The sequence below is a fragment of the Molothrus ater genome, chromosome 13 (genome assembly GCF_012460135.2).
Source record: "Molothrus ater isolate BHLD 08-10-18 breed brown headed cowbird chromosome 13, BPBGC_Mater_1.1, whole genome shotgun sequence".
Classification (NCBI taxonomy): Eukaryota; Metazoa; Chordata; class Aves; order Passeriformes; family Icteridae; genus Molothrus; species Molothrus ater.
The window spans coordinates 15845601-15869231 of record NC_050490.2 but is presented as its reverse complement, the minus strand read 5'-3'; the positions used below and the strand labels follow the sequence as shown (position 1 = coordinate 15869231).

The 23631-nt window shown below is 47.3% G+C and overlaps 1 protein-coding gene and 2 long non-coding RNA genes across 4 annotated transcripts in view; 1 reads left to right on the top strand and 2 right to left on the bottom strand.

Annotated features, from left to right (window-relative positions):
* Nucleotides 1-936: 936 nt before the first annotated feature.
* On the bottom strand, nucleotides 937-5302 carry LOC118690984 (uncharacterized). Its single transcript, XR_004980932.2, has 2 exons — nucleotides 4317-5302; nucleotides 937-1772 (listed from the first exon to the last, which is right to left on the bottom strand). It is a non-coding gene; the product is annotated as an uncharacterized LOC118690984 (long non-coding RNA).
* Nucleotides 5303-6971: 1669 nt separating this feature from the next.
* Nucleotides 6972-21970, bottom strand: NR2F2 (nuclear receptor subfamily 2 group F member 2). 2 transcript variants are annotated; one of them, XM_036389316.2, is made up of 3 exons: nucleotides 21755-21970; nucleotides 13437-13964; nucleotides 6972-10242 (listed from the first exon to the last, which is right to left on the bottom strand). In XM_036389316.2, the coding sequence occupies exons 1-3, from the start codon at nucleotides 21795-21797 to the stop codon at nucleotides 9968-9970; spliced, it is 846 nt and encodes a 281-aa protein (XP_036245209.1). In that variant the 5' UTR covers nucleotides 21798-21970; the 3' UTR covers nucleotides 6972-9967. The 2 variants fall into 2 exon arrangements, with proteins under 2 accessions (XP_036245209.1, XP_036245208.1); XM_036389315.2 differs by lacking the exon at nucleotides 21755-21970 and adding an exon at nucleotides 15789-17690.
* Nucleotides 18102-23631, top strand: part of LOC118690544 (uncharacterized) — a 48624-nt gene continuing 43094 nt past the window's right edge. Inside the window, exons 1-3 of the long non-coding RNA XR_008508589.1 lie at nucleotides 18102-18234; nucleotides 18823-20869; nucleotides 20950-21098. This is a non-coding gene — a long non-coding RNA (uncharacterized LOC118690544). The remainder of the gene's footprint in view (nucleotides 18235-18822; nucleotides 20870-20949; nucleotides 21099-23631) is intronic.

Genomic DNA, 23631 nt, shown 5'->3' with positions numbered 1-23631 from the left:
AGCACCCTCAATTCTCTCCTGATACTCCTAAGAGGTGCGAAAATAATTTCGAAGACGTGTAACTACACCATTACAGAAACCTGGAAACTGGTAATCCATTTCAACTGATTTAGAAGGCGCTTCTGATTTTAAGTTTTAGTGGGAAAGAAAAAAAAAATAAGATTAAGACACCTTCCCAACTATTTCTACTTACCCACGAGCAAGAAAGGTTTTGAAATCTAATTTTAAACCTGAGCACTAATGTTTCAGTTGGGCTAATGAGGTAGAACTGGGTTACTGTGCAAAGTATTGGGGTGGAGATAAAAAGGCCTGTAAAGTTTATATACATTTCTGTTTTGCTCATCCCGCCCTTGGAAACACAGCCAGCAGCATCCCCAGCTAATCAGCCAGAACCAACCTCAGCGAGCGAACTTTTGTTTTTCAATTAACGACACTATATTTTCAGCATTAGAGGCCATGGCTATAAATATCTGACTATTTCTCTTAAAGGAAAAAAAAAAAAAATTACGACAGAAGACTGACTGCCCCCTCCCCCCATCCCCCCCCCTTTCCCTGCACACCCACACTTTTCGTGTCTAAAATTAGCAGGAAAACTATGCACTGGAGAAAAAGTGCGATGTAGCTAAAGGCAGGGAGGCTTCATTAGTTCCTGCAAAGGCTTGGGTTGGAGCTGGGGCCGGAGCGCCAGCCATCAAAGGAAGCCAACTGCATCTTTGCAGATCATTTTGGCGCTTCAGAGAGCGATTCAGGCTGGAAATCTGTAAAATCCACGCAAACCTTTCTCCTCTCGCTACTAGGCACCCTTTGACACAGTTGTATTGAAGTTGGGGCTGGAAGGTCCTTGGAGGTCTCCGAGTGTGACAGTACTTAGAATAGCGGGTAGATGGCACAATTTTCTAACATTTAGAGAGAAGAACCCACGCTGGGAGCAATAAGTCCATTTAAAAGCCCTTTATTTAAAAGGAACAAAGATAACTGACAAACAAAGTACAGAGACATCTCAATGAAATTTCTAGAGAAGAATAAAAAACTCTCTGCAAAGGAAAACACAAGTTCTCGGGTTTATTTATTGTTGTTTTAAGTACAATACCGAAATTAAATTAAAATGTAGATGTATCTAACAAGCTCCCAGAACTGAGGCTGTTTAAATCAGGGGATCCAGGATAGTAAGATACGAGCAGCTATTTGAAAGGAAGGAAATTCAGAAAATAGGGGTAATGTTTCAGAGTGAATACAGCTCTCACATGCCCGTTGTTTAAAGGGCTCCATCACATCAGCACATGCAATTTTTTTTTTTTTCAAGGCGAATCGGAGAAAGATGTGGTCAAGGGTGTGTGTGCGTGGGGGGGGAGGGGGGGAATAAAACCAGGGAAGAAGGGGGAGGGGGGAGAAATCCGAGGTTAGGAGCTACTTTCTAGGAAAGGGAAATAATCTTAAGGGCGCTACGTGGCTGCATTTCAATAATTTTTTTTTTTTTTGACAGTGCTTGAATCCAACAATGAATGGCGCTTCTTTCTGAGTTCATTCCTTTTATACGCATGCAGGGTATTGGGTAGGGTTCAAAGCAAAGGCTAAGAAAAAGGAGAGAGAAATTTCAGCAGAGGTAGGCAGCATCTCTGCGAGGTGCTGTGGCTCCTGAGAGCCGCTCGCAAGCATTTATGAAGCGACACGCAGATAATTCAGGGACAATTTCCCCCCTTTTATTATTCATCTTGGACTTCGAAACTCGACGGGTTTTGATACCTAACACCCGTATGTTAGATATTTTGGGGCTGAAGGAAAAAAAAATTACGTGAAGGTAGGGGGGAGAAGGGAGAGGGTGATGCCGAGAAATTAGGCATTGATCCGGGTTTGATCGAGTCTGGGAGCTTCCACCAGCAATAAGCAAGCAAACACTCCCAAAACAGAGACAAACACACGCTCTCAGCTCCACTGATTATGTTAAAAAGGAGGGAAATAAAAGGAGGACGGGTGAAAAAAGGGAAAAAAAAAAAAGAAAAAGCAAAGAGAGAAAAAAAAAAGGCAATAAGCTGTATGTTCCCTCGAATCTGTGGTGCTGTAAAGAAATCAGTTTCCGTATAAATGATTGTATTTGGGTGGGTGCTTTTCCGACTTATTTGTTGAGTAAATCTCTCTCACCGCGCTGAAGGCGAATCCCTGTTGATAAATCCATCATTACCGTTTGGATACAGGGAGACAGCAGCGCCACTAAATTTATCTTACATTTGTAGCGCTTTAATAGACATTTATTAAATGCTTTCAGAGAGAGACATGGGGCGCCTGATTACATCCTAGTTATAGACAGAACATAAAGACACACGTTAACAGCAATTTACAAGAAGGAGGGGGAAAAAAAAAGAATAAAGAAAAGAAAACAAAAGAAAAGGCAAAGTTTGGGAGTGAAGCTGCTGGGAAGCAGGCAGCGTGCTCCTCTCCGTATGGCCGCTAAATACCAGCTTTTTTCTCCTGCATTTCTGGGAATATTAATCGTGGCCTAGAGATGCGTGTACATGTCTCCATACAGAGTACGAGCCACGCACTCGCACACGCAGATGTGCGCGTATGGATCAAACAAGGCGACGCAGATTTCTGTTCCATTCCCCAACACACAAGAATACAGGAGAGCATTTACAATAGATTCATCACCCTCTTCCACACTCGCCCTCCACCCCCTTACCCCTCTTACACCCCCTCCCAGCACACACCCCCCTCCCCGCCAGCTTTTAACTCTAATTTCAATCTTCTTCAACTGGAGAATCTCCAGGGACCTGGGCAAACTTGTGTAAAATAGTTAAACCAAGCGTGTTTCAAAGAGGATTGCTGAGTTCCTCTTCCTGCCTTAATAAACCGAAAGGCCCAGTTCAAAGAAAACACGCTGGAATCAAAATTCAAAATATCTCACGACTCGCACGGATGGAGCAGGCTGCGAGCGATGGATACGGCTTCGTGCGTTGGTGGTCATGTAGTGACAAACATTTCACCCTCTTTTTTTTTTTTTTTTTTTTTTTTGTGTGTGTGTGTGTATATGGAAACCCTTCCTTTGGGCTTTTTCTCCCTTTCTTAAATATACATGTATATTTAAAACCTTCCTATTTGCTTTCAAACCCCTTTCTTCCAGCGTCTCTCAGGTACACGTTTAAAGCCACCTCTCGCTTTTATGAAGTGAACCCGCTCCTGCAGAGATCTGATCAAATTCGGGTTCACGCCGCTCACTGCCCTCCGCTCCACAGCGCGCCCGCACCGCGGAGCCTCTGCCTCAGGACCAAGGATTTAGACGCAAATACATGTATTTATTTTGTTTTCGGGAGTCTCGCAAGGCTCGCCCCCGCGTTACCTTCCCACCACCCGAGTCACTCCAAGGGCAGCATCGCCCGGATAGCACATGTAGCTCGGAGCTTCTCCTCCTCTAACACCGCGTGGGTCGCCTTTCACCGGGGACAGGGACACACGCACACACACACAGACACATCCGCACAAGCACAGAGCTGATCCCTGCACCTCCAGGAAAATAAATAAATAAATAACCACCGCGCGAAACCTTCCCTCCACCTCTGCCCTTCTGCGAGAACACTTCTTCTATCTAAAAGTTTCCGAAAGAAAATAAATACAAGTGACACAGTGGTGGGGGAAAGCTCATTAGTTCGTTGTCCAAGTCTAATAAAAGAACAGAAGTGCAAATTATAGAGTTCAGCTTCAACACACGCTCTGTCAACTAAAATCAACCGAGTGCAACCTTGATTCAAATAGCTGCGAAGTTGGTCCGCAATTCAAAACCACCTTCCCCCTCCTCCCTTCCCCTTCCCACCTCCACCCTCCGCCCTGCCGCAGGGACATTTGGTTGGAAAAATATTGTTCCAAGGAAGGTAATGATAAAGCTTAACATTAGGAAGAGGAGTGCGCAAACTCATTTCCCCATCGGTAATCCCAATAAAAGGAGCGTGGTGCTTCGCTGGGAAGGGCTGGGACGGGGGCTGCGTGTGTGTGTGGATCAGGGAGGGGGGAGGAGGGACAGGACTCCTGAAATAACATCTTCTTTCCAGCAAGGTAGAAGAAGAAACGGCCCCTTTGTTTTGATAATTAGCTAAGCCCAAACTAGGAAAGCAGATGTGTTTGCTTAGCTAATCATAAGACAAGTTTCTTTCAAAGAACTTCATTGAGCGATGGCAATTCCGAAGGAAGGAGAAGGATTTCATTTTCCTCTCTCCCTTGCCTCCCACCCCCCTCTATTTTTATTATTATGTTGGGTTTTGTTTTTTTTTTTTTTTTTTTTTTTTTCTCCCCTATACTTCTAATATGATAGAAACGCTTCCGATTACCTAGATGGGAAGAAAGCAAACCCTCTTCATCATAGCACCGGGCTCGCCCCCGGAGCAGCGCAGCCACCTCGGGCTCTCCCTGCTGCACGTTACCAGCCAGATCTGTTGACATTTTACGTGGGGGGGGATGGGTAGAGAGAGGGGAGGAAAAAAAGAGAAGTGGGAAAAATAAAGTTTTAATGACATGTATGACATATTAAATTAGGCAGTTTTACAATTGGGTTTGAATGCGATGCTAACTGATTACAACTGTGTTATCAAAAGGGTGATAAGATTTATAACTTCGCGAGCACAAGCCTCTCCTCTTAATGACAATAGATGTTCAATAGCTGAAATCTGGTTTCTATTTCCCAAGAAGAGACGCTGTGTGTCTCCGTTGCCCCTTTATTACCGCAGGATTCAAGATCCTCTCTAAAACAGCTCGGCACTTGGAAATCCACAGGCCAGGAATACCTTTATGGTCCCTATTAACTACTGTGTTATTTACACTTTCGCTGGTGCTTCTCACTCAATACCCGTATCACATACGAGGGGATAAGACAGCCTCTCTCCTTGCCTTTCGCTGGCTGTTTTGGGTTTATATTTTGCATTTCTTTGCTTTACAAAAAGGGGGGGGGGGAGAAAAAGGGGAGAAGGGGGAAATGAAAAAAAGCAACCCCACAGCTCTGTCCCTTACACCCTTCTCCTCCCCAGCTCCCTAAACCAACACATTAAGCAAACTTTAAAAACTGGGTTCCTATTACAAAGCAGCGCCCAGGACTAACTGCTTTAAAATTACTGCATAATTAGATTTAGTTGAATTTCACCATTAATTAGGCAGCCGCACTGCGGGGAGCCTTTGAAATCTGAGAAAATGGGAAAAATCATCTGAAGCACGTTTTTTAAACCCAACTTCAATAAATCCTGACAAGGCCTGCATTTCTCCGTGTATCTCTTTCCATTCTACAAAGCAAAGCGAAGCGAGCGCGATCCCCAGGACCCACTAAAGTTTTAATTAAAAAAAAAAAAAAAAAAAAAAAAAAGAAGAAAAAGAAAAAAAAAGAAGAGGAGAAGGAAATAAAAATAAAACCCATCTCCATTCCCACATCCCGCTCGTTATCAGCGGCGGTTACCGAGCGCCTCGAAACATCCTTGCCTTTTCCTCGCTATCCCTCTTTCTCTCTCCCCTTTTCCTTTTCTTTTTTATTATTTTTTCCCTCTCCCCCCTTCCCTTTTCGGGCCCATCCCGAGGATGCCGCTCTCCCTGCGGGCGCAGACCCCGCTATCCCGCCCGGGGTCGGTGTGACCCCGCTGCTCCGCGCCGCGCTCGCACGGGGGAGATGCTTCCACAGGTCATTGACATGCGGATGGGATACGGGCTCCGGGGGAAGCGCCGCCCGCGGCCGCGGCCCCGGCTGATCCCGGCTGATCCCGGCGCTGTCGGGCGAGCCGCGGGCGCTGCGCGGGGCGCGGAGCGGGGCCGCGGGGCCCCCCAGGCTGCGCGGGGCGAGCGGCCCGGCCGGGGCCGCCATGTTGGCTGAGCTCCGCCGCCCACCGCGGACTTTCCCACGCGTCGCCCCCGCGGCCGCGCAGCCCCCCGCTCCTCCTCCGAACCTCCAAAAAAACCTCCAAAAAACCCCCAAAAAAAAAAACCAAAAACCAAAAACAAAAAAAAAAACCAACCAAAAACCACCTCCCACCGGGCCGGCCCCGCGCGCACGGAGATACGCGCGCGGACGCGCTCGCACGCGCGGTTGCCACACGCGCTCACGCACACACGGACAGACACACGGACAGACACACGGACACGCTCACACGCGCGGGCTGGCACCGCCCGCCCGGCGCCTCCTCCGGCCCCAGCCCCCGCTTTTGTCTGAACTTGGGGAGCCGCCTCCTCCCGCGCCCCCTCCGCGCCCCGCGGGGCCGCCGCCCCCCCGGCGGGGCCGGGGGAGGTTTGGGAGAGCGGCGGCGGGGAGGGGAGAGCGGAGCAGAGGAGGAGGAGGAAGGGGAAGGGGGGGTGAAGAAGACCTTTCCCGAGCTGTGGGTTGCACCGCGGGCGGCTCCGCAGCTCTCGCTGTCGTTCCGGGTCGCCTTTGGGTCTTTCCCCGCCAGTGCCGGTGTCAGGAATGGGGCGGGGAGGGGGGGGGGGAAGGAATAGAGCGAGCTAAGATCACATTAAAGCAGAAAATATAATAAAAGGGAGGGTTGGGAAGTGGGGGAACCGCAAGGAAAAAAAATAAATTAGACACTTAGAGGGAAAGAGTCGCCATGTTTAACAGCTTTTTTTTTTTTTTTTTAGCTTTTCTTAAAAAAAAAAAAAAAGGATCTCCTCAATTCAACATAGAACAAGCTTCTCCATCCCAACCCTCCTCTTTTGTCCAATTCAATCTTTGGATAGATCTTTTGTTCTAACTCAGCATGAAAAGAAAAACTTTCTTTAAATGCTATAAACTTAAAACTAACTGAAGTCCCTAAACAAATCCTCCTCTGAGCATTCCAAACATATATACACGGGGCTTGTGTGTGTGCGTGCGTGTGTGTGTGTGTGTGTGTGTTTTTATTTAACCCTGGTGCATTTTCTGTTTACTATTATTCTCTGTGAACCAAAGCTCGCTGCAAGAAACTTATAAATACAGAGATAGCTTACAGGCTTTAAAACATAAAAAGCAGAGAATGTTTTGGATTTGAAAATCATAAATTATAATTTAATGCCAATAACAATTTACAACAAATGGTTGTTTACAATAAACTAACACAAAACAAACAAGTCAAGATCCTGTGTTCTTAGTAAGCATAAAAACTTCACACACACACACTCACATGGATAGCACTTGCAATAGAAAAAGCTAAATCTAGAGGTCAGCAATTCCCCTGCAATAATAGTATATTTATATATTTATATATATTTATATATTTATAGAAAAGGAGCCATGATTCAGATGTAAAACTCTGCTCAAATTCACAGTCATACGCCCCTCAGCCCCCAGTACAGATGTGTCTAACTGGAACACACTAAAGATCAGGGTTTAATCGACTTTACAGAATGATCTCTCTCCCTCCCTCTCTCTCTTTTTGTGAAACCACAACATGGTGTAGTTACGTGTGGTAAAAAGGGAGAGGGGGAAGCCTCAGACAAGAACAAAATTGCAAGCTTTCACATACAAAGCATCTGCTATAGACCAAGGGGAGGGCGGGCGGGGGGAGAGAGAAAGAAAAGAGGAAAAAAAAAATAAATGACACGCACACACACGAAATAAAATATCAACCCCTTGCAAAAAACCACATCATCTTGCCTTCATTCAGGTTTGGGTTGGGTTATTTGGTGGGGTTTGCATTTTTTTGCCTGCTGGGGATAGCAGTCCATTGCCCAGTGGTGTGTCCGGGGCTGTGCCACCCGCCCAGGCGGGTCCCTGGGAGCTGCGCCTGTGCCAGGGCTGCAGGAGAGGGCCCTGTGCCTCCACACACAGGGCACATCCAGGGACGCCCACGCCTGCCTGTGTGCCAGCATACACACAGACATATAGCCCATATGGAAAAGAGAGAGAGATGACCTGTGGTCATGCTTTCACAGTCTAAGGTTAAAAAATAAAAAATAAAATAATAATAATAATAATAATAACAAAAAAAAAAAAAAAAAAGAAATCCACTTGAGAGTATATATACATTAAAAACCGACTCCTCAGTGCTAGAAGCTAAAGCCACTCCATTTGAAGACCTCTCAATGACAACGATAGATGGCAACTACGGAGTATTATAAAAAATCACACATACTTAAAGAAAACTCATTGCAAACAACTGACCTATATTTACAATACTGCTATTACCTTGCTTGAATGATCTTGTGCGCGTATGTCAGACATTTACAAAAGATTTTTCGCCCCATTCTGATCATAAAATAGATACTGATCTCCAGATTTCTAATACTTTTTCACAACAATACCTTTCCTACGCAGGCACTTAAGTGTGACAAAAATAAGGGCCTTTTTTTTTTTTTTTTCCAGAAAATCCATTTTTAATTAACAGGAGGATTAGATGAATGGGGGTTGATGGTTTACCATTTCAGCATAGTACTTCCTAAAACCAGAGATAAACCACGAACTTAAGTCCTCCACCCCCATCCCGGAATTAAACAGGTAAATACACTACAATACATCTGCTACAAACTTACTGTGACAAGTAAACAAATCAATCGCCTATGGACTTAAATGACTGCAAACTATAGAGAAGTAATGTGGTTTCTGAAAGACATTTATGACAGCCAAACAAGTTTCAGATATCAAATAATATTTTAATTTCTGAATACTTTCAATTTTCCTTGGAATATAACACACAAAGACTCGACCAAACAGTTCAGTTATTATAACTTTTACAGTATACAGAAATGTTGCACTTAAAAAAAAAAAAAAACCTTCAGTTTTTTTAAACACAAAACTGTAAACTCTAAGATACTGAATCAATCACGTTATCTATAAGTGCCAACAGTGTTATTTTGTCATGCTGATTTCAATGGTATTTTTTAAAAAGGGAAAATATCAACAATTATTATAATACAAAGGGCTTGCAAATATACAAACAGATAGAGGAGTTTAATAACAATTCATGATGAACTATGTGGAACCCAATTCAAATTACAAAAGTTCACTTTGCTTGTTTGCTTGTTTTTTTTTTTTTTCCTTTTAAATCAAAACCGTAGTGTGTCTTGGACACAAAATCCTTCTACCTATAATAAATCCCCACAGTTCATTTTCTGTCCGAAATATCAAAAAAACCTAGATTTGGGGGGAGTTATATGACACGTGTGGTTCATTCGGGTCTATATAATTATAGCTCTCTCAGCTTCAAGCTAGATTTTGGGTCACCACCTTAAGTGCGCTTCCACCATTGTGTTGTTGAGGGTTTTTTTTTTTTTTCTCTTTTCCTTTCTTCCTATGATACTTTCGTGGACTCAGTTTTAATTCTTTCAGAACATATATTTTAAGGATACACAGTTTATTTTTTTTTTTTAAAGAAGCCAAGGTTATATCAAAAATTATTATAGAACCACAGAATAAACTGGTTTGAAACCAGAAAAATACAAAAAAGAACAGCTATAGGTACATAGACACATAGGACAATTAATAATTTGGAAAAAAAAGACTTACTTTCTTCCGTTCTGCTAATTTTCTCCAAATTTCCTTTAAATGCACTTTAAGCGAGATTTTTTAAAAAGTTTACCCCAAAAAAAAAGAAAAAAAAAGAAGAAAAAAGAAAAAAAGAAAAAGCCCACCATCATTTCTTTTCTTCTTCTTTCTTTTTTTCTTTCCCTCTTTTTTATTTTTTACAAAAAAAATGATAAGTAGCAAGTTTTTTTCTGAACGACACGGGAGTTTTTAATGCATTCTGTAAAAGTTCATTTGACAGTCTCTTTTTTTAATTCACAGTCCATTAATTTTTTCCTGTCTTCTCTTAGCAAACTTGTAACATCCTTTTACATCCTTTCTTAGCAGAAGGAAATTTAAGAAACAACCAGAACCCAAATGTCATTTGCTTTCCTTTCACTCACATCTCCCTTCTCAATTTTGAATTTTTATTTCTTTTTTTTAAAATTTTTGTCTCGGTGTTGGTTTTTTGTTTTTTTTTTTCCTTTTATTTTCTCTCTCTCTCTCTCTCTCTCTCTCTCTCTCTTGGATGTTTTATTGAATGGACATGTAAGGCCAGTTAAAACTGCTGCCAGACAGTAACATATCCCTGATTAGGGTTTCTATGGGGGTTTTACCTACCAAACGGACGAAAAACAATTGCTCTATGACAGAAGAGGAGACAGTGCGAAGGGAGGGGAGACGTAGTAATAGCTTCCCGAATCGTGTTGGCTGGTTGGGATACTGGCTCCTAACATACTCTTCCAAAGCACACTGTGACTTCTCCTGTAAACTTTCAACATGGGCTACATCAGAGAGACCACAGGCATCTAGAAGAAAGTGTATTAAAAAAAAAAAAAAAAAAAAAAGAAAGAAAAGATAAAAAAAAAAAAAAGAAAAGAAAGCAATCATCAGATTAAAAAGGTTTTGGTGGTTTGTGCTTTTTTTTTTTTAATTTTTAATTTGATTTTTTTTTTTCCAAATGTCTAGGTTTAAGAGTGGATCGTGCGCCATCACCTCGCCCTGCAGAGTTTAAGTGGGTTTCACCAAAAGGGGCAATCTCTCTGTGCATGTGTGTGTGTGTGTCTGCATTTCTCTCTCTTCTAGAGGATCTCCTTTAGGACTGAGCACAGCTCCCAGGGTCGAGATTTCTAATGGCACGACAGACCTGAGGGGTGGCAAGGAGGTGCTGGCCAAGCCTAATTTCATATCTCTGTGGTTTTTGGGGGAAAGGCTGGGGGGGCGGGGAAGGCTTGAGTCAAAGAGGGGGAAAGGGAGCCACTATTTCTCCACACCCCCCCTTCTTGGAAAATAATTGGGGGGAGCCTAACCCTGTGATGAGAAGGACTACTACTCACAGTGATAGAAATCATAATAATAATAAAAAACTGGCCCAGCCAAAGATAATGGCGCCCCGGATCCAGCAACAGATTCTCCCCCAAAGAAGACAACGCGTTTTTCTTCAGTCTTTGAAACTGATTTAAGTGGCCCTTTAAAACTGATCTTGTCAGTTTAGCCTATTCAGAGGCAGCCATGCAAACTGTGATCTCTCTGTTCATTTGAGCTGTTTCTTTTCCCCCCTCTTTTCTTTTCTCTTTCTTTCTTCCCCCCCCTCCACTCCCCCCTCTTTTTTTTTTTCCTCTTCTTCTTCTTTTTAAACCTAAAGGCCCTTACAAGAAGAAAACTCCCTGATAGGGTCTGGACATTTTTTTTCTTTTTTTTTTTTCTTTTTTTTTTCTTTTTTTTTTCCCTGATACGCTAAAATACAATAAGTTCCCTTTAAATCAGAGACGTCTGTGCTGAAAGAGCACAGGTTGTGACCTGACCTCCCTGTGGCTTTCCTAGGCACAGGGCTAACACATGCATATTCTGCGAGTCATTAGAACCCAGATTTTTTCCCCCCTCCCTCTTAAAAGAGGCTGCAGCAAACATTATATGCATCTATGTGCGTCTGCTTTACATCAGGGAGGGTTATTGGGGTGCTGCAGAAGCTGCAAGCATCACCCTATATTTTTTTGCATGCGGCTGTCTTCCCCAGAATCAGATAACAAGAAACGTTTATCTAGTTGGGAGGCAATTTACACGCCAGGCCTCCCATTTTGAAAATAGTCATAAATTAAACAGTTACGACAGGATCGGACGATTGTTTTCTCAGAAGGCTAAAAAAAAAAAAAGAAAAAAAAAGTAAAAAAAAAAGTGATTTGGGAGAAAAGGCAGGATTGGAAATAAACTCCTTGGTGTGGGTGTGAGCTGGGCAGGGGCTGGGGAGGGATGTGAGCGTGTGTGGGATCCTCGCTGAGCGGCTGAGCGAGGGAGAGGAAAATGCATCCTAGAAAAACGATAGAAAAATAAAATAAGCACCCCACGGACACCCCTTCCCACTCGGGATCCCTGTCTCCCTGTGGCTAGATGTGCCCTGCTCATTGATCACCTCAGGATTTAACACCAGTAATTGGGGGGGGAGGAAAAAAAAAAGCAGAAGTTTTTTATGTGTAAAGCAATAATATATAAAAGGAAGTTTAGGTCACGACCCAGAACCTGGACAAAGTCCAGAAAATGACTTCGTTCCCCAGACCCCCTTTAACACAACAAGGAACGGATTGTGAGCCCTTCTTTTCCCACATAAACTACATTTTTTTCCTGTTTCCTGATATCAGGCTTTAAAAAACTCTGATGAGTAATTATTTTGCAGGTCCTGCTTCCATTCATATGTTTATCGCGTGGCCACTTTCCCAAGCGTCCGAATGAGTTACAGGCGAAATATATGTATTTTTAAATTTAATCCCCAAACTTCCAGGGCTCCAGCACACTGGGTTGCCGGTGCAGCCTCAAAGTTAGTGATCTGAGATAACGTATTGCACAAATTAGCGAGCAGATTTTTTTTTTTTTTTCCCCTCAGAAGAAAAAAAAAAAAATTTAGCCTCCAGAGTTAATATCAGGATTATTACTCACCCAGGTTAAACTCTAGTGCAAGCTAATTAGATTTCACAACGCACTCAATTATTGCTTTATAACTCATGCACTATTTCTAGGCAGCAAAAGTTGACACATATTTCCCCCCCCCTCCCCTCTTTGATTATCTAAGAAACACCTCGAGGTCTTTTCCTCGGGAGAGTCATGCTTGTGCCACCCCGGAATTACACTGCGGAGCGGCAGCTTCAGCCTCCTCTTACTTTTCCATACTATCCCTGTCTACTTATGGTAATGATCTTTTCGCACCCGCTACTCGCTTTGGACTATGCAGTTCCTGCTGGGTACAAATGCAAACTTTTCCCCTTAGCTTAAATGACACAGAACTGCTCACTGCCACATTCTGTTTAAATCAGAGACAGCTCTTTGCAAAGTTGATTTATTTTATTTTATGAGATGGCAGGGAACATATTTTAAACTCAGATTTGCGCATTTAACTTTTTTTTTTTTAATTCAATTTTTAATCCTGCAGGGCTTTTTTCCCTTCCTGGCTGCCCATAAAATGATCCTCTTTTTAAAGTGGTTTCACTGATAGGACGACTTGTATTTAACAACATCAAACAGATTTTGCTGCTGTTCGGATGCGTGTCATTAAATGCAACAACCCAGAGCTATACTGTTAAATAAAATATTATTTTCAATGGGAAGAGCGCAGTCTCTCGTGGCGAATGGGTGCCTCTTCCCGGGCCCCTTCTTTCCCAGTCCCCAGCATTATTCAGCTAGGCTTGGGGTGTATTTTGTCTGTCTGCTTTTTTCTTTAAAAAAAAATTAAAATAAATGGGGTGTGTGTATTTTATTTTAATTTTATTTTTTTCTCTGATTTGCACTCCCTAGAAGATGGGATGCTCGGATCTGAGGCCCTGCAGGGCAGAGCACAGGGCAACGCTTCCTAAAAGGAAAAGAGACCGCGCTGGTTCTCGGGGGGCAGGGAGCGGGCATGGGGTGCAGGCAATAACACTTTGCAAGAGCAAACACTTCTCAAGGGGGGCCCGGGGAAGGAGAGAGAAAAAAGGAAAAAAAAAAAAAAAAAAAGGAGCAAAGAAATGCCGCCTACCTGAGGTGAAGAGGACTATGGCCTTTAAACAGCTATATTCTGCAGAGTCGACATGCAATGCTTTCAGTTTTTCTACTTGCTCTTGGAAGATTCGTATGTGGTCCATAAAGGCGACCACTCGGTCAGCAGACATTGGCGAAGCGTGGAGGCCAGCAGCTGCCAGGAGCGGAGCTACGTGGAGGGGCATGGAGCACTGGGCAGCGTTGAGGACAAATAACTCGCTCCAGGTCAGCCTCAGGAGGGCCACCTGGTCTGTGATCTGGAGGTCTGGGAAGAAGGGGATATTCCTGGCCCACTCCACTGCGCTGAAGAGCATCCTAGCTGCCAGTTCACAAATGTTCTCGATGCCCATGATGTTGTTGGGTTGCATGCACTGACTGCCAAAGCGGGAGGTGGGGTAGGGCTCTGCTCTCAGAAGAAGGGAGATATATCCGGATAGGTAGGAATGGCAGTTGAGAGGGTCCCCATTTGTCAAGGCGAACTGACCATGAGTTGGCTGTGTGGGTGGCATTCTGCCCCTCTGGACCGCTGCAGTAAATAAAGAAGAAACTACAGCTATTAATATCTGAATTGCGACCATCGGTTCCAATACAGCCTGCTTTGTGTGCTTGTGCGTGCCTGTGTGACCCCGCACCCGGCCAGCTTCGGGGCTAAACGTGCATTTTCCCAGCCAGAGTTCAGCCCCAGCCCCGCTCTAAGGCTCCGCAGTTCTCGGGTCAAGTCAAGCAACAACAAAAGCTGAGGGACGCTGTGGGCTCGGCCAGGGCTGCTGTGGGAGCCCAGCTCCTCACTTCCCAAAACACACCACAGTCCGGTTATCCCCCCCTCCCCTGCACCGCCACCCCCTCCTTCAAGAGATGCAGGATACGTCTTTGTGTGTTTTTTCTCCGTTACACCTAAACCAGCTCGTTGATTTGAGGCTGGGGGAGCGGGATGGGGAAGGAGGAGGGGAGAAGGAAGAAACACTTCAGTTCGAAATCCCCGGCTCTGGTCCCACACGCGTTTCTCGCCCACTGAATACATTGTTGCTGCTGGTATTATACATCCCCCCCTCTCGTAAAAAATACCAAAGGAGGCGAAATCACCCCACGACATCCCCGGCAGGTCCCCTGGTGAGGCTGAGGGCATTATCCAAAGGCACCTTCCCCCGCTGCCCATGGAAAGTGGGCCTTTCATTTTGTTAATAAATTTACACGGTGACAGCGAGAGAAAAAGGAGAGAGAAAAAGGGCTCAGAGGCAGAGAGACGACAAGAAGGGAGAACGCCTAAAAATGTGCTTGATTTATATTTGTTATCGCCTGTATTCCAAGGTTAGTTACTCTTGCAGAAACACAAAGAGAGGAGCCCGGCGAGTCCCAAGCCCCCTCACCCTTAACCTACATAGCAGCGTCCAGACACACAGCACGCACTGGAAAACTGCAGGCTCACATTTCCCGTCTAATTTTATATCACAAAGACTCCACTTGCAGAGATCCGAGCACCCCACACTTACTTCTGGACTGCTCCTTACACCCCCCACCCCATCCCTTCTACCCCCTCCTGCCTCTCCCGGAGGAACAAGAAAATAAGAGGAAGAAGAGAAAAGTGAGGTAATAACAACCAGGAAAGGCAGACACACGGCAGTGTGTGTATACACACACACTCGTGGAGATATGTGTGTGTGTGTGTATATATATTTTTAAAGGAGGAAAAATCCGGCTGGGAATCCACAGTGGAGTGCTGTAGAGCCTCGGTAGGGTGAGTCCCATTGTAATAGTAATTTGAACCGCCTGTGTAAAATTGCAATCTAAGGCAGGGTGCTGGAGGATATATATATGTGTGTGTGTGTGTGTGTGTGTGTGTGTGTGCATCTCGGGAGGCTCCGTGTGTGTGTGTACACACACACACAGATACACACACACACACACACAGGGCTGCTCGGGGGACGGGGGCTAAGGCTGAGCATGCAGGAGGAAACACGAAGGAAAAGTAACCACACGTCAGAATCATCATCTCGCTCCTAAGCAGCGTGAAACTAAAAATCCACTTTCAATAAACCTCCATCAGCAAAATCAAAACAAACACAAATCAATTACGAGTGCAGGAGAAAGCATGCGAGAGCCCCTGCCTCCCTGCCCACCCTCCCCAACACCGCTTTCTTTCATTACGAGAAAGTTTCTGGCTGGTTTATTCGAGGGGGGTGGGTGGGGGGGAGGAAAGGTTCTGGTTGGGTTTGGGGTTTGGAGAGGAAAGTTAAAAAATGCTAAGAGCAATTATATATATTATTTAAAAATAATAAAAAAAGGAAAACCAAACAAACCCCAAAACGCAGCGAGTGAAAAAAAAATTGCAAAACAAATGAAATCCCAATACCTTCCCGTCTCATGCCAACTTTGAGGCATTTTTTGAGGCGGCAGTACTGACACTGATTGCGGTGGTGCTGGTCAATGGGACAGTTCCTGTTGGCACGACAAGTGTAGCTGAGATTCCTCCTTACACTCCGCTTGAAGAAACTCTTGCAACCCTCGCAGGTAAACTGGCCATAATGTTTGCCACTAGACTTGTCCCCACAAACCACACATTCAATGTGCTGCTGCTGCTGCTGCTTGTCTCCTTGGTTCTGCTGGCTCGGCGGGTTGGTCTGGGCTGGCGTACTGGGAGGGCCCCCGGGCCCCGGGGTCTGTGGGGTGTGCGGGGCCCCGGCCGGGGGTCCCTGCACCGGCGGGGCTTGCGAAGGCTGCGTTCCCTGAGCTCCGGGCACATCGTCCTGGGGGTCTCGCCACGCACCGACTACCATTGCCATATCTATTGGACACCGTTGCCAAACTTCCTGTTCCCCCTTTATTTTCAAAGTTTGTTTGCTTTGCTTTTCAGATCAGCTTTGCAGCAGTCTTTTTATTTTTTTGTCCTCCCCTCTCTCTCTCTCTCTCTCTTTCCCTCTCTCTCTTTTGTTGTTTTGCCTTTTTTTTTTTTTTTTTTTTTTTCAGGAGGGTCGGGGTGGGGGGGATCTCCCGGTACCGGCGAAGGTGCAGAAGCACGGGGCGATGGAGGTGTGTGTGCGGGGGGGCGAGGTGCGAGTCGATTGTCTGGGCTCCAGGAGAGCAAAGTAAAGGGGTGGTGGGGGTGGGGGAGAGAGGGGGAGAGAGAGAGAGAGAGAGAGGAGAAAAAAAAAAAATCTCTTCAAAGATCTCCCTCTCTCTCTCTTAGAGCTGATCTGCAGCAGAGTAGTTGAAGGAGGAGAGGCGGGTGTCTGGGGGCCAGGTCCAGGGAAGCTCGCAGTCAGCCATTCAGGAAAGCCATCAAAATAAGAATGAATAAAAGGTTAAAGATTACACACACAGCGGAAAAAAACACGCACAGCGGAGGAGACTCTTCTCGGCGCGGAGAGCGGTCGGTCTCGCCGTAGTTTTTGGAAGTCCAGCTTGCAGCAGCAACATCAACTGCGATCGCTTTGTTTTTGTGGGCTTTTTTTTTTCCTCCTCCTCCTCTTTCCTCCTCTCTCTCTGCTCTGTCTCTCCTCCCTCCTTCGCTCGCTTTAATTCTTCCTCTCCGCCGCTCCGCCCGGCCGCTGCGCTCTTGCTCTCTCTCGCTCCCTCTTTTGGGCTCGGGGGTGTGGGGGGGCTGTTGGCTTTTTTTTTTTCCTCCTCCTCGCTCTCTCTCTTTTTTTTTTTTTTGTTTTATAAAAAATTCTTATGATCGTTACGATTATTATGAATTATTATTATGATTGTTTATTTGTTCCTCCTCCTCCTCCTCTCCGGCGCCGCCGCTCTGCTCCGCTCTGCCCCGTTCCGCCGGTTCGCCGCTCCCGCCGCGCCGCGTCCCCGCCGCCGCTCCCGCTCCCGCCGCCGCTCGGGTGCCGCTGCCGCCGCTCCCGCCGCCGCCGCTCCCGCCGCCGCTGCCGCCGCCGCCGCGCTGCCTTATGCTGCTTCTGCCGCCTCGCAAGTGGGCTCTCGCCTCCGCGCCGCCGGTGCTCACGGCGCGGGCAGGGGGAGGGGGGCCGCGGGGCGGGGGGGAGGGAAGGAGTCAACTCGCCAGCGCAGCAGCGCCCAGCCAGCCAGGATGATAAAAGAGGGGAGCGGGAGGAGGAGGAGGAGGAGGAGGAGGAGGAGGAGGAGAGGAGGAGGAGGAGGAGGAGAGGGAGGGAGAGGAGAGAGAGAGAGAGAGAGGGAAGGATCATAACCCAGCGCGCAGCATCGCTCCTCAGCCGGGGAGGGAGGGAGGAGGGGAAAAAAATCACCACGGGGAGAGCGCGCCAGCGCTCCCCCCCCCCCCCCCCCCGCCCCAAAATAAAAAGAAGCAGGGGCTCCCCCCCGCTCCCCTCCCCTGGCGGCGGCGGGGAGGGGCGGCGCGGGGCGGGGCGGGCGGGCGGGCGGTGCGGGCGGCGTGTGGGCCGAGGAGCGGCGAGCGCGCTCCCCGCCGGCCGCTCGCCCCGCTGGCGGGAGAGTGAACTTTGACACGGCTGCTGCAACTCAGCGCGCGTCGCCATGGCGACCGCGCGCCTTATAAGGCAACCGGGCCGGCGCCTGAGTGGTCAGGAGCGCGCGCCCCGCCCCCCGGCCCTCATTGGCCCGCGCCGCCCTTGCGCGGCCCGCCATGGCCGCCGCCGCCGCCCGCGCGGTCCTAGCGCCGCCCGCCGCCCCGCGCCCGCCGCCCCGCGCCCTCACGCCCCGCCGGGGCCAGGGGTGAGGGCGAGCCCGGCGTGCGGAGCGGGGCGCCGCCGCCGCCGCCGCCTCACCTGGGGCTGCCCGCCGGGGCACGGCCTCCGGGGTCGGAGGGGGCGGCCGGGTGCAAAGCGGAAAGCAGGCGCTAAACCGAGGTAAAACTCCACGGAATAAAGTAAAGCCGAGCCCCGGCGCCGCCGCCGCTGCGGGGAAGGGGCGGCCGCGGGTTGTCCGAAAGCGCTCGGGGAGCGCAGTGCGGGCTGGTGCCCGCCGGGGGTCTCACGGCGGAGCCCCCCCGGCCCCGCTCCGGGCACCTGCGCTCGGCGCGGCCGCCCCGTGTCCCGCCGCCCTCCCGAGCCGGGCCGAGTCCCGGCCGCCCGCGGAGCCGCGCCGAGCCCGGCCGGGCTGCGCTGAGCCGCGCCGAGCTGAGCGCGCCCCGCGCTCCGGGAGCGGCCGCTCGCACAGCCCGGCCCCGGCGGGGCGCGGGGGCTCCGCCGTTCCGCCCGAGCGCTCCTGGGTCCCGCTCGCCCCGAAGCGAGGGGAGCGCGGCTCCGCTGCAGACAGCTCCGGAGCCCGGCACGGCGCTCCGCAGAGCGTGACAGCCGTGCCTTCCGCACGGCATCGCCACGGCGTGGCTCGCCTCAACCCCTTTAACTTTATTTCGGGGTTTTGCGGGTTCGGGGGTTTCGTGACCGCACGCACCCCGACTCTGTAACGCGACCTCCGTTCTCTACCACGAGCAGGTAACAGAGCTAAGCACGGGGACGTGTTTATTTCCCGCTGAAGGGAGCTACCGGCCAGCGGAGCGGAGACTCGAGTCCGTCTCCCGGTGAAAATGGCCAAAAGACACTCGAACAAGCGAAGAGACGGAGAGATAAAATAGAAAACATGTTAACATAGACAGATAAATGCCCGGCCGGACCGTTCCTCCTCTGCGAACACACGCGCCTGTGAGCGCTCACATCCCAGCCGCTCACCAAGCACGGCCGCGGGGACACAGACCTGGGCACAACTCTGTAAGGGATTAATTGCCCCTCACCTCCTCACACACACTTTTTCATGTTGCCACATGCCCACACACTTCTGCCGCAGAAATAAAACGTGTGGCTAAAGCCGCAGGTGCGGGGATGGTTGGAAAGTTGTAAAAAGCACCTCGACTTGAGAGTGTCCTGCCGGGAAACCTGGCGTGTTCAGACCCCACGGGCGAAGAGGTTTTTGCGACTCAATTTCAAAGACAAGGCTGCAGCGTTCCCATTGATCCTCACAGAGCAAAAAATAACCTTTACCCGAAGCAGTGACCAGGAGGGACTGGGAAGACAGAAAGTGGGGAAGGAATCTTTCCAGGTTAAAATGTGGGGAGCTGCCTTATGATTTCCAAACAAGCCAGAGCTGAGGAGGTGACCTTTCGGGGAGGGTAGGAGAAGGTGGGGGTTCAAAATGCAGAATAGCCACAGATTGTTGCTGATGTTGGGTTTCCTGAGGAAAAAAATAAAAGCCAAAACCCAAACCACAACCCAACACCAACCTTTCCTGTCTCGAATCTGACAAAGTAAACAGGATTAATTCACCATATGAAAAAACATAAACGCCGTCCTAACAAATGCAGAAATCAGAAGAGAAAGCGGTTTTAACAGGACGCACAATATTAATAGTTTGAACGTATGATCGTAAAAATGAAAAACCATTGATATACGCTTAAAAGCCGCCGTATACGCTGATTGCTCAAGCATTAATGAAGAATGCCTTAGATTAACTATTTGCTCTTCGAGGGATGCAGCGATATAACTATCTATTAGCACCATTAGATGCTTTGCTATTTATTTGAAAACACCCCTGCGAGTGGGTTGAGACAGAGGAGATGAATGTAAAAATGATCTGCAGCTAATTTCGCTAAATAATCCTCAAAACCTGAGCGCTTCGCAAGGAAGGGGGAGATTCTCCACTGTCCTTCTCCGAGGCTTAATGACAATAGAAATGCTCTGGTTTAAAAGTGAGACCGTGTTGGTTTTCCAAATAAACAAACGCATCCCTCCTGCCATTTTACTGCAGATGTAAATTTATTTTAATGAGAGGGAGTGGAAGGATTTATTTTGCTAAAATTGAGTTGGGGATAGAGCCGGTGTAAATCTTTAGGTTTCAAAAAGAGAGGAGGAAGGAGGGGGAAGCTGCTTTGCTGGCAGAAAGCTGCCTAACAGTCCTCTAATTCTTTCTAGATTAAATCGCAATATGAATACAGCATCGAACAAATACCGAGTTTCGCTCTGAACTCAGTGGAAAGCAGTTACGTCTAACAGAATTCAATGAATTCCTCTTCTCCCTCAATGTAGTATGTGTGTGTTTTTCTCTTCCACCACACTGAAGTTCCATGAATAGGGAAAGTGGCTCCTATTGTGTGCCTCTGAACTTCCAAGTCAATGCAATTTTTAACCACTGGCTTGTGGTACTTTGAAAATCACCAGGGGCTGTCAGAGTTGGGTCCTCTGAAAAATTTACAGTGCTAAATCAGAGCATATGCTGTGAGAGAGGAAAAAAAATTGCTTAAGATTGGAGCAAGTACAGTATCTGGCTGCCCCCTAGTGTAAGTCTCTTATCTGCCTAAAATTCAACTTTAAAAGAAAAGGATCTCTTAAAGGGAAACGACTTTTGGCTCACGTATGCATACGAGAATGAAACTTCTGTACATTTTAATCTGATTAATTCCTAAGGATTTAAAATTAATTGGCTTGGGCACTCCTAGACCGGACTATAAGATTTCTGCATCAGGGTTTCTGCGAGAGCTGTGCCGAATAGGTATTTTTAAGGGATAGTGGTAAGGGATTGGGAGGGGGGGGGGGGAGATCCTGTTTTGTGATTTTTTTTTTTTTAACGAGGATCCGAGCCTCGCTTGCTGTTGTCAGAGCAAAACACTTCTGCTGCCTAAAGTCAGATCTACGTCTTTTGCAATAATACTTAAAAAAAAAAAAAAGGATAAATAATTGCCTTAAAGCCTCAGCCGAACTGCCAACCACACCTTCGGATGGTGAGTATATTCCAGCTTCTTTCCATTGTACTTGCTTAGCCAGGGAAGCGACCGGAGGGGGAGAGGGGATCTCGGCGCTCTACCTTCACCACCGACCTTTTTTTTTTTTTTTTTTTTTTTTTCCCTTTCTTTCTTTTTTTCCTTCCCCCCCACCCCAAATAAACGCTGCCAGCCGCACACAGCGACGCGATCGCGGGCAGTTTAACACCTCTCACTTAAGTTCAGAGCCTCGTCCTGCCCTCCCACCCTCCGGAGCAGGTCGGTCCGCGCTCCGCCCGAGCAGCCCCGGCGCCGGGCAGGGCAGCGGGCGCTGCTCCCGCGGAAATGACTCGGAGGCGCTTTGCCTCGGACCTGGAAAGCGGCTCCGGTCCTCGGGTTTGTTCGCTTGTTTGTTTGTTTGCTGCTTTTGCTTTATTTAGCTAAAGGACGTGCTAACTGATGGTGCTGCAATTACACATACTTGGGTCTGCCCCCCTCCCCTCTTCCCCTCCTTAGAGCAACCCACGTAACCTTAGAAACGATCGTTTAAGACGCACGTTAGCTAACATTTGCTTTTTTGGATTTTTTGTTTTCCTTAAAAGAGAAACACAAGAATCACAACACATTGCCCGAAAAAAGTGTCAAAGAAGAAGAAAAAAAACTATAAGTAAACATACCAAAACCATATTTGCCTTGTTCAAGGTCCCAAATCGCTTGCATCTTCCTTTTTCTACCTCTCCTTTAGTTTGGCAGGTGAAACAAACAAATAAAAAAAAATTCAGACCGCTGTTTGCCCCCCAGAAAGATGTGCGTTGGGTAATTAAAGAGAAGTCTCCTTCTTGGTGTTTATCTAAGCGATTGTGCAAACTGATTAAAAAAAAAAAAAAAGAGAGAGAGAGAAAAAAAAAGTAAAGTTACAGCCTTCAGGGGGGGAAAAAAAGGAAGCAAGGTGAAGGGAATAGATTTCCCACAACCTAAAGGGAAGTGCTTTCGATGTATTATTAGCGATCAGCCTTGGGAGAGAGAGGAAAAAAAAAAACACCCTGAACACACTCTAACTTTACACAGACAAGATTTCAGGGGGGGCTTTGTACACAGCTGCTTAGGAATGTGCGCCTTGCCTTTAAGAAAAAATCCCCAAGCCCAAGGTAGGAGATGTCTTTGAGTGATCCTTGTCTCATTTCATTCCTTAGAAGGAAGAGCGTCTCGCTACACCTTGTTTGGAGCTGGAAAGGCGAGACTTTAAAAAAAAAAATTAGAAAAAAAAAAAAAAAAAAGGGGAAAAATATTCACAACCCACCCTTCCAATTGGGGAGAAAAAAAAATAAGAGAGGGAAATCTCCTAAGTTAATGACTGTGGGGGTAGGATGGATGCGACGGATTTCAGCCCCCCCTCCCCCCCTTTCCCACCTCCCCCCTCCCCGGCAGGAAAAAAAAAAAAAAAACGAAAAGGAAAAAAAAAAGCCAACCGCAAACAACTACAGGCTGGACTATCAACACATGCACCGAAGGGGAAAAAATATATAGTGTCCTGTGTAGGGTCGGCAGGGAACGCAAGCACACGCTAAAGCAAGTTGGGAAAGAATCCGAGCTAATCAGCAATCTCTTTCTCTCTCTCTCCTTCTCTCCCTCTCCCCCTCTCTCTCTCTCTCTCACTGCCCCTGAGATCCCAGCTCGAAAGAGGTACTCCACATTTTTTCATTACCAAAAATCCGTTGCAATAATCATTTGTTGCTAATTGAAACCCTTGGAGACATTTTTCCCCACCCCCTTCACAAACATGGCAACTTTTAGTCATGGGAAGCACGTTTAGTTTTATTTTATTTAAATTAAAAAAAAAATACGGTTAGGAAAAGGCTGAATCTTTCACCCACGAGAAATATCAGCGAGTCAGCCCCCTTCCTCGGGATGGGAGGGGGGAGTGGGGGGAACGGGACCCCGGTACAGTGAGGGCTTGGGAAAATTTGGAATACATTATACCGCCTTTGGCAGGAGAATACTCTCCAACTAATGGATTCCTGCTCCTTTTTGTGTGTGTGTGTGTATCAGTGTGGGGGGTTTCTGGAAAGAGGGGTGGTGGTCGTGGTGGTGGGGAGCCGAGCTTTTATTTTAAGAAACTGTTAGGGTAGGGAGTGTGTCATACTTGACAAATGGAACAAACGCTCTTCCATTTCTTGCTTGTCCTTGCCTTAAAACAGGAATTAAGTTAACCACAGTGCTGCATGTTAATTGCATGTTTACTGGGCTAATGAAAATTACAAAAGGGTTTTGCCACCTCGATCGGTGATGAAAAAGTATGAAGGCGATTGTCATTGCAGCCTTCGGGGAGGGCCCGGGGGGTGGGGGGGAAGGACCGGCCACGAACAATATTGATCAGAAGAAGGATAAATCTTTTAACTGCTTGTTAATACCATAAATATGGTCTACACAAGTTTCCACTCTTGTTAAGTCTAATCAGTACATGGAAGATGGAGACATAGCCCACTTGAATGAATTTTTATTATTGCCAGAGGGGTACTTGCATCTGTGGGCTCCCTTTCCTCCTCAATTTGAG

Bases quoted from the DNA above. Each gene is read 5' to 3' on its own strand.
- NR2F2 (XM_036389315.2), bottom strand. From the start codon at position 16,218: ATGGCAATGGTAGTCGGTGCGTGGCGAGACCCCCAGGACGATGTGCCC. The intron at 13,965-15,788 runs GTATTGGGATTT...TATTTACTGCAG, and splicing joins AGTTGGCATGAGACGGGAAG to CGGTCCAGAGGGGCAGAATG. The intron at 10,243-13,436 runs GTAGGCGGCATT...ACTTTCTTCTAG, and splicing joins CATAGTCCTCTTCACCTCAG to ATGCCTGTGGTCTCTCTGAT.